The sequence below is a fragment of the Erpetoichthys calabaricus genome, chromosome 5 (assembly GCF_900747795.2).
Source record: "Erpetoichthys calabaricus chromosome 5, fErpCal1.3, whole genome shotgun sequence".
In the NCBI taxonomy this organism is placed as follows: Eukaryota; Metazoa; Chordata; class Cladistia; order Polypteriformes; family Polypteridae; genus Erpetoichthys; species Erpetoichthys calabaricus.
The window spans coordinates 243,622,429-243,639,167 of record NC_041398.2 but is presented as its reverse complement, the minus strand read 5'-3'; the positions used below and the strand labels follow the sequence as shown (position 1 = coordinate 243,639,167).

The window sequence follows — 16,739 nt, the reverse complement described above, 5'->3', positions numbered from 1 at the left end:
TCGTTGCAGGATTTTTTTATTATAAAATATATATATATATATATATATGTATGTATATGGTACTCCGGTTTCCTCCCACAGTCCAAAGACATGCAGGTTAGGTGAATTGGCAATTCTAAATTGTCCCCAGTGTGTGCTTGGTGTGTGTGTGTGTCCTGCAGTGGACTGGCACCCTGCCCGGGGTTTGTTTCCTGCCTTGTGCCCTGTGTTGGCTGGGATTGGCTCCAGCAGACCCCCGTGACACTGTAGTTAGGATATAGTGGGTTGGATAATGGATGAATGGATATATCTATCTATCTATATCTATATATCTCTGTAGATCTATCCATATATCTATATCTATATATAAACCCCCCAGAACTCCATCTGGTTACACTATGGATAAAATAAAGGTTGTTTGGAGGGTTATCCAGCTCAAGTAATGAAGACTGTCCATTAAGTTAACTCCAGGAACTTGCAGCTCCATTGCCATTGTGGAAGGTCCAGACTGCAGAGATACCAAATGGGATTTCTGTCTGTCCAGTAGTTACTCTCTGTTGTGCTATCTATTGAAATGTATTTTATACTGCATGTATTAATAAAATGCATTGTGGTTTGCATTCCAACAGATGGCACATCACAAACATTACCAATGCTTTTACAAATCCCATGCCAAATGGCATATAATAGATACAGAGCAACCAGATGGACACATAGACACGCAGACACACTCACAGACACTTGACCTTTTATCAAGATGGATATGTAAAAAAGCATTAGTTTGACCAAATTATTTCAATTTAAATTGATTTTAAAAATATTATATACATGAGTAAATAGTGATTATTTTTAAATTACATTTTTCAGTTTTGTACTTAAATGTGATGTGATGGAAACACTCTAATTTTACTGTGTTCATGAATGCTCATAAAAACAAATATTCACAATTAAAACCATTTTCAATGAGTCTAATTTTGCACACCAGTGCTATGTTTATCTGCTGAAGGTAAACCTGACGACAATGCTTAACTTAAATGTACAAGATTTGATGAGCAACCCAAGATCTAAAATCTGAAGTAAATGATCGGGAAAAGGGGTAAAATTTCCATTCAAACATTTTTAATAATTTATAAGCATTTCATAATTTTTTTGAGGTCAGCATTTAACATCAGACAATGTCAGCACAAAGTGTTAAAATATTTTTGAGAAGATCATAACCTTTCTTATTATTTCAGATCTACTGGATATAGAAAAATACAACTGTTGCCATCGCCATTAAGTTCAGAGTCCAGCACGCAGGATATGATTTCTAGTGTTATTAGATTTGTCTCACAATGGAAGAGCTCTCGGTGACATGCAATAACAGTGCCTTAACAGAAGCTTTAATATATTTCTGCTTACGGAGGTGGCAGAGTTCAGGCAACTATTGCCATGTTTTTTGATGTTATGCATATATAAACTCCCAGCCAGATAACTCATAAATATGAAAAAAAAAAGGAATTCCCAAAAGACTTGAAAGATGTGACCTCCACGAATCTCCATTTCCCACAACAGCAGAGATTAAAAATCATGCAAATGCAACGGGGTAAACCTAACCCAAATACATGGGCATACAGAAAACCATCGACAATTTTTTCTCAAGTGTGCTAGAAATATAAGTGGTGCACTGAGCTAATTTTACAGAAAAGTGGCAAATTCACAGATGAAACCATTTTCAATCCTTCCCCCAGGCACCTGCTGCTTGGATTCCCAGAATTCCCTTGTTTACCTGCTCTCTGGGCCTCCTCAGCCCTGGTCAGGAAGTGCTGAAGCTGATCCAGCTTATCAGGCTGCTCCTCGAGGGATTTCTGATGCCATATGGCTGACCCAGGCCCTGCAGCCTCCCTTGAGGCGTTCCACTTCTGGATCAGAGTAAAGAGCTCAGAGAAGGACTTGTGATAACCGTCGCTCAGCATGTCTATGCAGATGTTGTGTTTGTGAGAATTCCTGTAACTGAATGAACAGAGAGAAAAAAAGAAAACAGTTTGCTAAAAGGTTAATTCTAATGCATCAAGCTGCAGCATACATTTGATTTTCCAGTCAATTAGACTCATTAAAGGGGTTGTTGCTCTGTCACCTTCTATAGAGATGCTCAGGATCAGCAGGACTTATTTATATTTGCGACAAGCAGAAAAAATAAATACAGCAGGAAACAAAAAGAAAAAAGTGGACACAGCTATGAATATCTCCACTTGTATCTTTAAAGCATTTAAATACTGGAGTTAGAGATAAGTGGCATCAGCAATTGAGGAAAAATAGTAAACTGCAAAAGATGCAATATTGTATTTGAAACCTTTTTATTATTCCATTAAATATGTAAATACACACTACTGGTCAAACGTTTTGGAAGGCATCAGTTTTTCCAGTTTGTTTTCAAGTATATTTAACTGAAATGCAATGAATGACCTAAAATAGTGAAAAGGTAAGCACTAAGCTACTAGACATTTAAATTTAAAGTTTAGGTTAATAAAGACTGAAAAAAGGAAAAATTACAAATGAGCCTTCTTCAGAGAACAAGTAAAGATTACAACCTACAGATACTCAGCAGCAATTAAAGTAAAATAAGCCTTGCAAGTTGAAGCAAACAATTTGCACAGGTGTCCTAACTTCTGTTGATTACTTAAAAAAAACTGTCTTAAAGTAGAGTTGGAACAGACTGTGTATATTATTTATAAATATTTTAATATGAAGGGGGGTGCTTCATAGTCATAGTCGTGCCCAGAAAAGCACCAAAGAGCTTCAAATATTTATAACTTATTAAGCATAAATCATACAAGAAAGGATGAGTTCAGGCAGCACAAAAAAGTTCTAACAGAACAAGTAATATCCTTGGTCTTTTAACAAATGTTCCATGACTAGGGTTTTGAAGTCCAAGGGATCTATTTCTAATACAGTGGAACCTCGGTTCACGACCATAATTCGTTCCAAAACTCTGGTCGTAAACTGATTTGGTCATGAACCGAAGCAATTTCCCCCATAGGATTGTATGTAAATATAATTAATCCGTTCCAGACCATACGAACTGTATGTAAATATATATATATTTTTTTAAGTTTTTAAGCACAAATATAGTTAATTAAACCACAGAATGCACAGTGTAATAGTAAACTAAATGTAAAAACATTGAATAACACTGAGAAAACCTTGAACAACAGAGAAAACTAACACTGCAATAGTTCGTGCTATAGCGCTACCAACCACTGGCTAAAAACAGTTTTTTTAATGAGTTTTAAGCACAGGGAAAAAAACGAACATTTGAAAAAATCCGTAATTTAATAAGCCACCAAGAAAAGTAACATTGCAACCGATCGCTGTAAACAGAAGTGAAAACAAAATCAAGCCCAGTGCATTCTTTAACTGCCTTCCTACCTTATGCGTCTAGCTCTCTCTCTCTCTCTCTCGTGCTGCCTGTGTGTGTGCGCGGCTCTCTCTCTTGTGCTGCCTGTGTGTGTGTGTGTGTGTCATGCTCTCTCGCTGCACAGGAAATGCACAGGGAGAGACTGAACATGTACAAACCGAAAGCGAAACTGGCTTGTTCGTATACCGAGTGTGTGGTCGTGAACCGAGGCAAAAGTTTGGCAAACTTTTTGGTTGTAAACCAATTTGTACATGTACCGAGATGTTCGTGAACCGAGTTTCCACTGTATTTATTTTTAATTTTAGGTCAGTTTTCCCCCAATTCTAAAAAATTTTCACACCATTTTGTTTTCTTTTAGGGAGTGTGTGACGCATGATGTCATTATCGCGATGATATAAAGGTCAGCATTGTGCACTTCCTCATTGTCCAAGATTGGGGATATGAAATAAAAAGACTTGTCAGCATGGTTTACATTACTTGCTTTTCTTGTTACTGAATCTCTGCATGTGTTTTCAGCAGTTTAAAGTCAGATGGAATTTAAAAGACAGATCGTGATTGTAATAAGTCAAGGTCATAACTGAGAGGGCAGGAGTTCAAAAAGGAAAGGCTGGGACTAAGGTAGATCGGTTAGTGTTTTTCACAGCAGATTAGCTGGGTTTACCAGAGACCTTGTTCGCTGAATACTTTCCTGGAAATTTTCCATGCAGCTAGCTTAGAGAAAATTTTTTTTTCTCCCAGTGCCCCATGATGCTTTGAGAGTTCAGCGTGACAACATGGAGCTGAAACAGCCATATTAGATGGGGATCAGGAAGTGAGTGGTGCTGACTCAAACACAAACATGTATTGTAAGTGCACAATCTGTTTTGAACATGTGTGAATAATTTACAGCGAATATACACAGGTTATATACAGGAACATACACAATACCTGATTGGTACTCTAGCCAGATTTATATCCTGTATACATAAAAAAAAAACTCAGTATTTTCATTTGAGGGGTAGATAAGCGGACTATATTAAGAATATAATGAAAAGTTTAGAGTCATTGTATGTTGTGTCTTCACTACTTTGAGTTTTTGCGAATCTTATCAGCTGGAGCCCTTGCTCCTCACTGGCAATGCTCCAGGTCTATATAAATGAAAGGTGCATTAGCAGAATAAATGAGCAATTAGAAATGTGGCACGGAAGTGAGTCAAACCACAACTTAAATGAGCCCGACCCCTACCAGAATCAGAAAACACACAAGACCCTGGGAAATAATGATAATAACAAAAGATTAATTACTATTAAGAGACATTTCTCTCTGCTTGACAAAAGAAGTCAGATGTAGAAGCAAAAAAAGAAGTGCCAGCTGCACGGAGCCATGACTTCAAAAAATGGAATGAGCCAGTCCCATGCTGTCGCAGTGTGGCACAGCCACTCAGCGCCCCAAAAACTGGAAACCTGTGACTCCATTTTTTTTTTTTTTTTTAAATCGCTAGTTTGTGGCCATTTCTTGTATTATGTTTATGGTTCTAATTCTGCCTGCATCTTTTTTTTGTTTGAGATATTGTGGTCTAACAGTGGTTAGCACTGCTGTCTTACAGTTTAGATAGGGTTGCCAGATTAAAAAATTACAAATATGGGACACTCTTAAAATCTCTCTCCATATTACTATATATATATATATATATATATATATATATATATATATATATATATATATACATTTATACATGCCCCCTACACACCCAGACCAATATATTATATAAAAGTAGAGACATAAGTTAAAAACATAAAGTAAGGATTTTAATGGGTTATGAGGAAAACAAAAGTAAAATCATTTGAAAATTATTTAATACAAGCTAAAAAAAAATTCTATAAAAGTGAAATCATTTGAAAATATTTATTTAATACAGACAACAGAGAAATATTATTGGTTAATACATGCAGTTAGAAAAAAAATGGGTCATGCCAAATAGTAACAACACACTTTGTTGATGCTGTATGTTGCAATGCTGATACAGAACTGCACAGCAGCACGGCGGGACAGTACAACGGTAAGAGTGTGGCTGTCCTCAGCCAACCATAGCAACTGAACAAGTTGCAAACTGGCAGCAAACACTGGTTTCCTCGTTACATTTGCGTTATTTTCATCAAGAGAATCTGAGAAAAGAAAGTATAATTACTTATAAATTTACAACTAAGTACTGTAAGAAGGTAGTAAAAATATATTTTTATTACGAAATTTGAAAATGAACTAAATACGGGACATTTGGGTGTCCCTGAAAGGTCAGTATGGGACAGGGGACAAAAATATGGGACACGTCCCGTATATAAGGGATGTCTGGCAACCCTAAGTTTAGATCACATTTTTGCATACAATAATCAGTCCAACATAGTTGGCAGAAGGTACCCTAGCCCTCAGGAACACCTAAAAGGCCACTGCACCATTACAATCCACTCAAAACTAAATAGTTTAGTTTCTCCTTCCCCATCTAGCCACCTGTTTTTCCAACGAACTGCATCCTGAGAAGGGTGGCAGAGAAGCTGGACCCTATCCCAGCAAGTATAGAATTCAAGGCAGAAATAACCACTGGAGAGGGTGCCAATCGATCGCAGCATAAACACCCATCACACACATATAATTTTTTTCTCCATTGACTTCATTTAGGTGAAGTTCTCAGACACTTGTGATTTTGTCAAACTCACGGTGAAGCGATCTCCATGGGGTCCACTCATGCCTAGTCAAGATGTGACACAAAATTGCAGCAAGATAGTCGATAATCAAAGTATTTTATGAAGCCTATGCAAAAAAAAAAAAAAAAACCAAGAAGTAAATCGAAATCAAAGAAAAAAAAAGAATTTGTAACTAGAGATATCTTAGTAATAATAATGCAATGGTTTGTTTGTTTGTTTTAAATTACCCGCAAACTTGGACAGTTAAAAAGTATATGATACTAGCCTTTATACTGTTGCAGTAAAGACATCCTGTCTAGCAAAAGCCTGGCAACACGTCATCAGAAAGAGCAAATAATGGTGGCCCCCATAATAACACAAAACCTGATCATTCAATTTCTACACTTCTAAAATCCCCAGAAACATACCTTCATAATTTTTGTAGGCCAAATAAAAGGGTTAAAAACTAAAACAAAGTCCAAGTAAAGATGGTTTTGCAGTTAGATATTATGATTTATTGACTTTTTGGTAATGGAACCAAGCATAGCTTTTTGACTGTCCTTATATCTTCCAGTCTCTTAAACAAAGCATATCTCTCTATTATAATAAAAAAATCTTGGATCGAGACGTGATCTTCTCAGAAAGACACTTTGACGTCCCTCAAAACTAGACTTTACAACCTTTGGAAGCGTCACGCCCTACTTACAAATAATTTAAAACAAGATCACGGACATCTAACCTCTCAGTTGTTGGAATGCTTTTGGCAGACGCACTTCATGTGCTCCCAGCTCTTAAAAGTTTTATATTTTCTAAGACTTCATAAAGACGCTCAAAAACTTTGGCGCAATACACATTCAGAGCAAGTTAAAGAATATGAAAGTAGTAAAATTCAAAAGTATCAAAAAAAAAAGAAAGTAAAGATCGAATTAGCACAAACAAACGGAAATTATTACTCAGGTGAAGTAATGGAACAGCAAAAAAGAGATCGAATTATATAGAAATATATAATTTCTTTAAACCATTAAAGTCTGTACATATAAATCCTTCAACTGAATGCCGCTACAAATTCACAGAACCATGGGGGGATTGGGGGTGAGAAGAAGCATCTGCGACCCAGTAATGGTAAACTGTTTGTTACTGTGGTACTATCGGGGGTGGGGGGTGGGGTCTAATGCATTTGGAAGAGCTTTCTTAAAGCATCTCTTATCATAAAGGTCAGAAGTGGGCCATTTTACCTGTCCACCACAAGACCTTGCCATACACCACAGTGCACGTTTTATGTTTGGTATTGATTTTTTTTATGCGTGCTAAACTGAAAAAAAAAAACAGATTAAAAAAATCAGGTGGTATTATTCTTTTGCCAGTCATAAGACCCTTAACCAAACTGGGAAACCCTGACTAATTTACACAAGATTCTGTGGCTCTTGAATTCTTCTGATCAGCTTTCTTAGGGCAAACTGATTACATCATGGGAGGCAATCATTTTCTGCTCAGAGGCGAGCACAATACAAATTTATTAGAAACTATGCTGCCTACACTCTTTTTCATTATTAAATCTCTCTATTGAGTTGCAGGATAGTAAAGCATTACAATAATACAAAACTTCACTAATAAAATACGCAACATTTTTTGTAGCATTACTGGACACTATAGCAGCTCTACGTTAAAATTTTCAAAATAAAGTCATTACTGTCCTGACATTGCTCCATTGTGTGATACTTCAATGCATGTGTGTTCTGTTAAAAATGTGTGTGCATGCTTATATTATATTATATATACACAGTTGAACCTCGGTTTGCAAGCATAATTTGTTCCAGAAATGTGCTCGTAGTCCAAAGCACTCATATATCAAAGTGAATTTCCCCATAAGAAATAATGGAAAATCAGATGATTCATTCCACAACCCAAAACTATTCATATAAAAATGATTAATACAAAATATAAAGTAAAAATACATAAAACAAATTAACCTGCACTTTACCTTTGAAAAGAATCATGGCTGGTGTGAGTGAGTTTCTAAACTCTTGTGGGATTCCACCCAATTGGACGACACACGGAAGAGCGTCCCAAAGCAATCGCACTGTAGCAGTTTGCCATAAAAGCTAATTGAAAAGATCGCGGACATGCTATAAGCGCCTGCTATCGATGGGTGATGCAAGGAACAAGGAACATTATAAATGTGCAGTGTCTGTGTATAGGAGAGTGGCAGATCCCACTATAATAAATAACTGCGCTGTTGCTGTTTCAAGTTGAATAAAGCTGGTGTCGCTAAAGTACTGAGACTCCGCTTTGTGTTTTCGGGTAGAAGACGGGGACTCGCACGTCACAGCACACACACACACACACATGCACACAGTCACAATGCTGTAGTAAACAGTATACCTTCGTACGGATGTTGACTATATGAGTGAGGCACGCCGACTCAGACGGAGAATAGGAGACGATTGCCCACAATCCCGCAGCGAGAGAGACAGAGAAGAAACATCAGCTCAGTTGTGATCACATGACGCTCAGCAGACAAAGTGTATACATACTACTTGTATTGCAAGACCTCGCTCGTTTATAAAGTCAAAATTTATTAATAATTTTAGCTCGTCTTGCAAAACACTCGTCAACTAAGTTACTCGCAAACTGAGGTTCCACTGTATGTGTATATTATTATATACACACACACACACACACGCATACATACATACATATATTTACACACACATATATACAGGTAAAATTCTGTTACAACGACCTAAAAAATATTTCGTTGTAATGAAAATTTCGTAGTAATGAGATTCTGTATTTGTTGCTATAGTGCTTTCCTTAACTTGCGTCCAGGCGTTTGCAATCATTTCAATAGCTTCTTTCACGTTAATTTTAATCTCCTCCTGTCTACAAGTTATGCTGACAAGAATTTTTCTCAGCATTTCCTTGCGATAATACACTTTCAGGGTGTGAATGATGCCCAAATCCAATGGCTAAAGCACTGCTATGCAATTGGGTGGGAGGAATTCAACACAAACATTATCTAAATGTGGAAGCCTGTTGTGGGCTGCACAGTTATCAATCAGAAGCCAAATCATCCTTTTCTTCTTCTTCATATTGTGAGATTTCTGAACTCTTTTGGGATTTCCCCCCCCCCCCCCCCCCTCCAATGGGATGACATGCTGAAGTGTGTCCCGAAGTGCGATTGCCGCATCTGTGGAAGATTGTCTGTTGCCAGGGCAGGGCAACAGCAGGTTCAGAGCGCTGCAGTGAAGCGCCACAGAAGGAAATCCTAAAAGATCGTGGTCGCACTATAAGTCTCTGTCCTACACCCCAAAACATGAGGCTGAGTCACAGTACTTTAGCAAAACCAGCTTTATTCAGCTTAAAACAGGAACAGCAGGGTTACTTATTGTAGTGGGATCTGCTTCTCTCCTATACACAGACACGGCAGTCAGGCAGGGTCATGGCCAAGTACAGGTATTACTGTTCCCTGCATTTTACAATGTACCTTGCATCACCCATCAAGATCTTTTCTGTTTGCTTCGGCGGCTAGTGGCAGCACAGCTGCGAGTCTGCTGTTGCACTGGCAACATATAAACAGTCTTCCACAGACGCGGTGATCGCACTTCGGGGCGCTCTTCAGCTTGTTGTCAAGTTGGGGGAGGTCCCAAGAGAGTTTAGAAACCTCACATTTTCTTGAATGAATGCCGCATTAATAGGAATGTTTCTTGAACGAGCATCACTGTTTTTCGACGTCTTCAAATGCAGCAGTTCACATACGTTTGCAACCCAAGATTTTTCTTCTTTTTATGCTCGGTCTTTCAAGAAAGTTGACAGTGTCGATGGTGAAATTCCGAATTCACTGGCAACGTCTTTTTTCTTTTCGCTGGAATCAAGAGGCGGAAAAATTTAGTTTTTTTTTCCTAATATGAACTGTTGTCATCTTTTCGTGTCTGTCGTTTTTATAGGAGGGTGACAATGAGTTAAATTCCAATGGATGTTTTCAAATGTTGATGAGCGAAAAGCAAAATGTATCACTGAAAACAAACACAGCAAAAAAAAAAAAAAAACAGTATGAGGAAAGTTCGAAGAAAGAAAAAAAAAACTGACAATGTTTCTGTTTGGGGGATCGTTGTGCACAACTGAGCTGCGACCACAGAACTAACTGCCCTGAGGATGAATCATTCAGGCATTTCAAGGTCTTTTGGGCACTTCGTTGTAATGAAAGTATCTGCTGAATGTATTTCATAGTAACGAGATTTCTACAGACTCATGTCATATGGGGAAACTGTCAGGACCATTAAAATACTTCGTTGTAATGGAAATTTCGTTGTAAAGGAATTTTACCTGTATATACATATATATACACATATATATATATACAGTAATCCCTCACTTATCGCGGGAGATAGGTTCCAAGGCCGACCGCAATAACTGAATTTCCGCGAAGTAGGGACACTTATATTTATTTAATTATTAAACGTGTATTTGGACGTTTTTAAACCCTCTCTGTATTGTTTACAACCCACCATTTACTCTATTAAAAACGGGGACAACTGCTAAGCAATATGAAATCGGTAGATAAGTTTACACTTACTGTATAGCGAAGTACACATAGCAGCTTGTAGGCGGTCATGACGTCGTCGACCTTGTTGCAAAGATTCCTAAAGCAGATTCCATCCAGACTACTGCCTTATCACGTCCACTTGCAACTCATTTTGCACCCTGGTTAAAGGACACTGCGGCCGTAGATCTTATATGCTTTTCGTCCTTTTTAAATAAAAAGAATCGATGTCCTGCAGCGGTGTAGCTGTTCCCTTCCTTCAACATATCCAAAACTTTTACCTTTTCTGCAATCATTTGCATCTTCTGTTGGTGCTTGGACACGGCCCCTGAAGCATTAGCACATTAATGATGAATGAGTGAGATGAGACTTCCTGGTTAATGCAACACTCCGTCGCTGAGCCAATCAGCAGCACACAGGAACTTAACTGCGTGCTCTGATTGGGTAGCTTCTCAACCATCCGCCAATAGCATCTCTTGTATGAAATCAACTGGGCAAACCAACTGAGGAAGCAAGTAAAAAGACCCATTGACCGCAGAAACCCGCGAAGCACCGAAAAATCCGCGTTATGAATTTAGATATGCTTACATATAAAATCCGCGAAGTCGTGAATCCGCGAAAAGTGAACCGCGAAGTAGCGAGGGATTACTGTATATATATATATACACACATATATACATATATATATATATATATATATATATATATACAGTATATATTTATGTATATGACATATTTTTAAAGTTGATTTATTTGTATATCTTCTTATACAATAAACAGTGCCTATAAATACTATGTTCACATTTTATAGTTAAACAACACTGAGTCGCAGTAGATTTAATTTGGCTTCTTTGACACTGATCAACAGAATCTATCCATCCATCCATCTTCCTAACACTTATTAACCCAGTGAGGGATGTGGGGAAGCTGGAGCCTATCCCAGCAAGCATAGGGGAAAGTCAAGAACAATCCCTGGTCAGGGTTCCAGTCTATTGCAATGTGAACACACAAGACAGAGACGCCACATACACTAGGACCAATGTGGCCTCACTAATCCATCTAACCTGCATGTCTTTGAATTGTGTGACTAAACCAGAGCACCTGGAGCAAACACACATGAACACTGGGAGAAAATGCACATTTCACATAGGGAGGGCCTGGGAGATGAACACCAGCCTTCTAGTTGTGAGGCAGCAGCTCTACCACTGTGCCACCATGCTACCCAGAAAAAGTGAAAAGAAATCATTGCAAAGTGGTTTAAATTGTTTATGAATAAAACCCCCAATACAACACACAAAATAATTGATGGCCCAAACATTCACCCCCTTTAATATGACATGCCTAAATCATCACAGGTGTAGCCAATTGGTTTTAGAAGACACAAATTAGTTCAATGAAGACCACTTATTTTGGATTTCAATTGATTGTAGTACACAGTAAATGCCATTGTATACTGAAGGGCCAACTTGTCAGTATGGCGGCATAACCAACTCAATGAAGACCAAAGAACACTCTAAGCAACTCTGTGAAAAACGCAAGAAAATATCCAAGTCACTGAATATCCCTTTCAGTCCAATCATTAAGAAATAGAAAGAGTATGGCACAGTTGTAAGTTTGCTAGAGCAAGCAGTCCACAACATCTGAGTGATAGCGCAAGAAGAAGAGTGAGAATGGCCATCGACAGAGCTGCTACATGAGAACTCTGTAAGAGAGTCAAGCCACAGGGCCTGAAATTGCAGAGACTGTGCGGGCAACAGCTGTTGCTCTGGTGCTTCACCAGTCACAGATTTAGGGAAGAACGTTAAAGAGAAAGACACTGTTTAAACCAAATAAATAAATAAAAACACACAAGGACAACTTAGCTAGATTTTACTTTGTATAGACAGTTTTTTTCAATTATCATTTTAAGCATTTAATTTCATGTCAATATTTAGCTTCTTCATTTTGCATATAATTGTTGTTTTTGAACTATTAGATTAGTCATTCAGTTTTTTGTTTAATGACAGCTGACAGGTGACAATGACAACTCGACTGCTGTCTTAATGCGTTGTGATTCATACTATAGCTGTATCTTTTCCACATAATTTATTTCTAACCACAAGTAAATAAACAGTCTGAAATGTGACAGCTAAGAAAAATGAGAAAAAACAATTAGTTCTAAAATGCCAAAAAGATGAAATCTCACACTGCCAGGTACCGTGAGCCCAGAATATCTAAACAAGAAATCTAAATAGGCAAGAAAGTCATTCAGAGACATGAATTGGTTAAGTGTTTGGTAAAGTTAAAAAAAAAAAAAAATAACAGTTACTATACCTTACCAATAACTGAATTGTACCATCTCTAAAATAAATCTCTATTAGTGCAGGGCAACACTTATTGTTATTGAACATATCTGAACAATACTGGTATCATTAATTCTTTACATTTCACGCATCAAGTTTATTTCTCAAGTGTCAAGGAGGTGCCAATAATGAATTGTACATTGAGGACCTACGATCATGCATTTCAAGTCAAATTGCCTCATTCAAAGATGCTTGCAACTTTCTATTTACTGTACATATAAGATTACAGCTCCAGGCTGCAAGAACTTGTATTATTTTTTACTTAAGTAGCTGGGCACACAAGGATTCAAAGGGTGTACAGTTGTCATGTACTAATGTTCTACTTCAACTACAAAATGGCCAATGTTTAAGCAGCTTGTACAAATTTATTTAAAGAAAAAAGAAATGGACTATTTCCTTTAACACTTTACCATATAACCATTTTATAAAGCATTATTACTAAAACACAACAGGTTAGTTTTTTTATGTATAGCTCTACTGGGCAAATTTAATAATTAAATGATTCTGAAGGAACAGTGGCAATTCTGTGCAGAATAACACCAAGGTGTAAAACAAATCTCATCTTACCAAAAACACAACTTTAGATAAAAATAAATAAATAAAGGATCACCACATCGTTCACCATTTGTAAAAAAAAATGCTTCTGGAAAATGTTAAAACAAGTGCAGGTTAAATAACCGAATAAACAGATCAAGTGCTTTGATAAATTTTTTGGCAAAAAAAGTGATTTGATTATTTGCCTGACCAATAAAACCCATGACATAAATAAGTACAGTATGTCTTTATAGATTTATTTAGTCATGTTCAATTTATAAACCTATTTAGTAAATGAAAACGGGATGAAAAGGTTACAAAGATATCCAAACAACATAAAATAACTAGTAACAGTCAAGTAAAGAAATGTCATTTTTCACCTTATTATTTAAATTACTATTATGCTAAAAAAAAGAACAAACAGTATGCAAAGTGAACTGTTAATTTTTAGGATCATAAAGTAATATATTAAGCAAAAATAAAAACAGAATAATGTACAAATGGAATTTATCTTCACAATTTTAACTTGTATCATAGCAAATTCATATACTTGTACACTATTTAACTAATAAAAAAATGAGGGAGGTGCAGCATTGCCAGTTTATTAACTTTCTATACATACATATTGTATAAAGTTATACAGGCATACGTTATATAATATGGGTGTGTGTGTGTATGTATATACTATATACTAAATATACAGTATATTAAATACATACATATATACATATATATATATATATATATACATATATACATATATATATACATATACATATATATATATATATATACATATATATATATATATATATATATATATATATATATATATATATATATATATATATATATATATATATATATATATATATATATATATATATATATATATATATATATATATATATATATATATTCACACATACACACGTATTATACACAGAAGTAGGCAAAAGTAGGTTTACAGTTGTTTGTATGGAAAAAAGATGTGCAGGTTATTATTATTACAAAAGCTTTGTTAACTCAAAAGAAGGTCACAATGGCACAGTGCACTTAGGTACAACCTCGCAAGTGCTCAAATTGACAACCTTCATTATTTACACATACTTGTAGTCTACTTGCTACACTCAAACAAACTTTAATAATAATAATAGTAATAATAATAATTAGAAGACAAATAATACAAATAAATAATACAATAATTCATAAATAAATACAAGAATAAACAGTGTTTCGTGTACTCAAAACTGTAAACCTACTTTTGCCCACCCCTGTATTTATTTATTATGTTCCCCCAATACACACATATATAAATATACCATACCATATTAGTCACTAAACCCGCTTAATATATATATATATATATATATATATAAACCTAAAAAAATATTTTTATCATATATTTATAAAAATAAAACATTAGACCATCAGAAAGATTTAATGAAATGCCATTGATATGAATAAATATATATATATTGTTTATTTAAATATAATTATTTATTTATTTACACATATTTATTTATATTTTATATTTATTTATATTTTATATATATATATATATATATATATTTTTATATATATATATATATATATATATATATATATATATATATATATACATTTAATGAATGTACGGTTCATGCACATATGTACCGTACACATACAAACATATATATCTAAGCATTTACAAATATTCATATTCATATATTTATACAAAATAAAGCAAATGATGTAATAAAAAGGCACAGATTTAAACAGAGTATCTGTGCAAATATCTGCAAATACTTCCATCGGCACATTAATCAGTCCTGAAATAAATTGTTAAAAACTACGCCTCAAAAAAGAGAGTGTGTTGTGTGGTATCCGAGGACATCTGGTGTCCAAATGCTAAAATTGCAGCATAATGTGACTTAAAAAAAAGGAGATAAAACTGCTACTTTGAGGCAAGCTTTTATTTTAAACTTAAGTCTATTGAGTATATGAACTTAAGTCCATAACATACACACACACACACACACACACTTAATGTTTCCAAATAAATACCAATAATGCAATAAAATTGTGCATTTAAAATACTTAAACCACCTTATCTACTGTATTTCTCAAAACACATTCAAAACAGAATAATTTGGAACAGAAAATGTCTACAGAAGATTGGCTTATTGAAATACTTTCACTTCTTATGATCTATATTTATTATGAAATAATTATTATTAAAAGAAACATTTTGTAATAAATAAATTACTATTACATAAAATGTGCAATGCTGAAAAGCATCAGTAATTTCTAACTGCATTCTATATTTTTTAACCTCTTAATATTTCATAACTAAGGAATAATAAAACATAATGCTGAAAAGACCCAGAACTTTTTAAAGGCATTTACTATAGTACTTTCTCTCGACATTGAATAATTAAAATATAGTAAAACGATTAAATGGTGCTATAAACCCCTTAGTTGATTGTAGCTGAATAACAATTTTGCACTCCTTGGGAAAAAGAAGAAAAAAAACTTTCAAGTATAGCCTGGGGAAATATCAGTCAAAGACGTTTACGAGTCATGTTTCTATTTTCTCAGTGGAGAACATACTGTACAGAGTAACATTTGCTAAATCTTAATATCAAAGATAAGCAGAACTGAGGTATAGGTGATAAATAATAAGCAGTTGCACATCAAAACAAATGCAACTGATAGAATTCTATTTGCTTAGACTGACATGTCAGATTGAAGCTTTATTTGATGAAGACAATAGACAAGCGTAGACAAACACAAGTAAGTTAACATGAAAACATAAGACCATCCATTCATACATCAATTCTTTTATTTTCTGAACCCTGTTATCCTGGTCAAAGGCATGGAGAGCTGGAGTCTAACCCTGAGGCAACAAGCACAACACAGGAACTGGGCCTGGATAGGACAAATATAAAATCGCTATTATTATTATATCATTATTTTTCTAGTTTAAAATAAGTAATTTTTTATTGATGTACAGTATATGAGGAAAAAAGATTTTCACGTAAAAAAAAAATGAGGATTAAGATGAGGAGGGCTGTGGAGTCAGAGTTGGAGTTGAGATCGGAGACAATTTTGGGTACCTGGAGTCAGGGTCGGAGTCAGCAAAAATGTACCGACTCGGACTCCTAATAAATTTAAATTGTAATGAAAAAAACATACACCAAGTTCAAATGTCCCATTTCACAAACAATAGTCATAATTAAGCACTTCTCTGATGTAAGAATAAAGCCGAGTGCATAGTTGTGTTACTACTAGTGTGATGTTCAGTT

At 35.3% G+C, this 16,739-nt stretch overlaps 1 protein-coding gene across 1 annotated transcript in view; it reads right to left on the bottom strand.

The window, feature by feature from the left end:
• The window catches only part of ttc29 (tetratricopeptide repeat domain 29), a 225,685-nt gene that overhangs the window by 177,836 nt on the left and 31,110 nt on the right, over positions 1-16,739 (bottom strand). Inside the window, exon 4 of the mRNA XM_051928172.1 lies at positions 1,748-1,971. Within this exon, the coding sequence (XP_051784132.1) occupies positions 1,748-1,971 (224 nt within the window). The remainder of the gene's footprint in view (positions 1-1,747; positions 1,972-16,739) is intronic.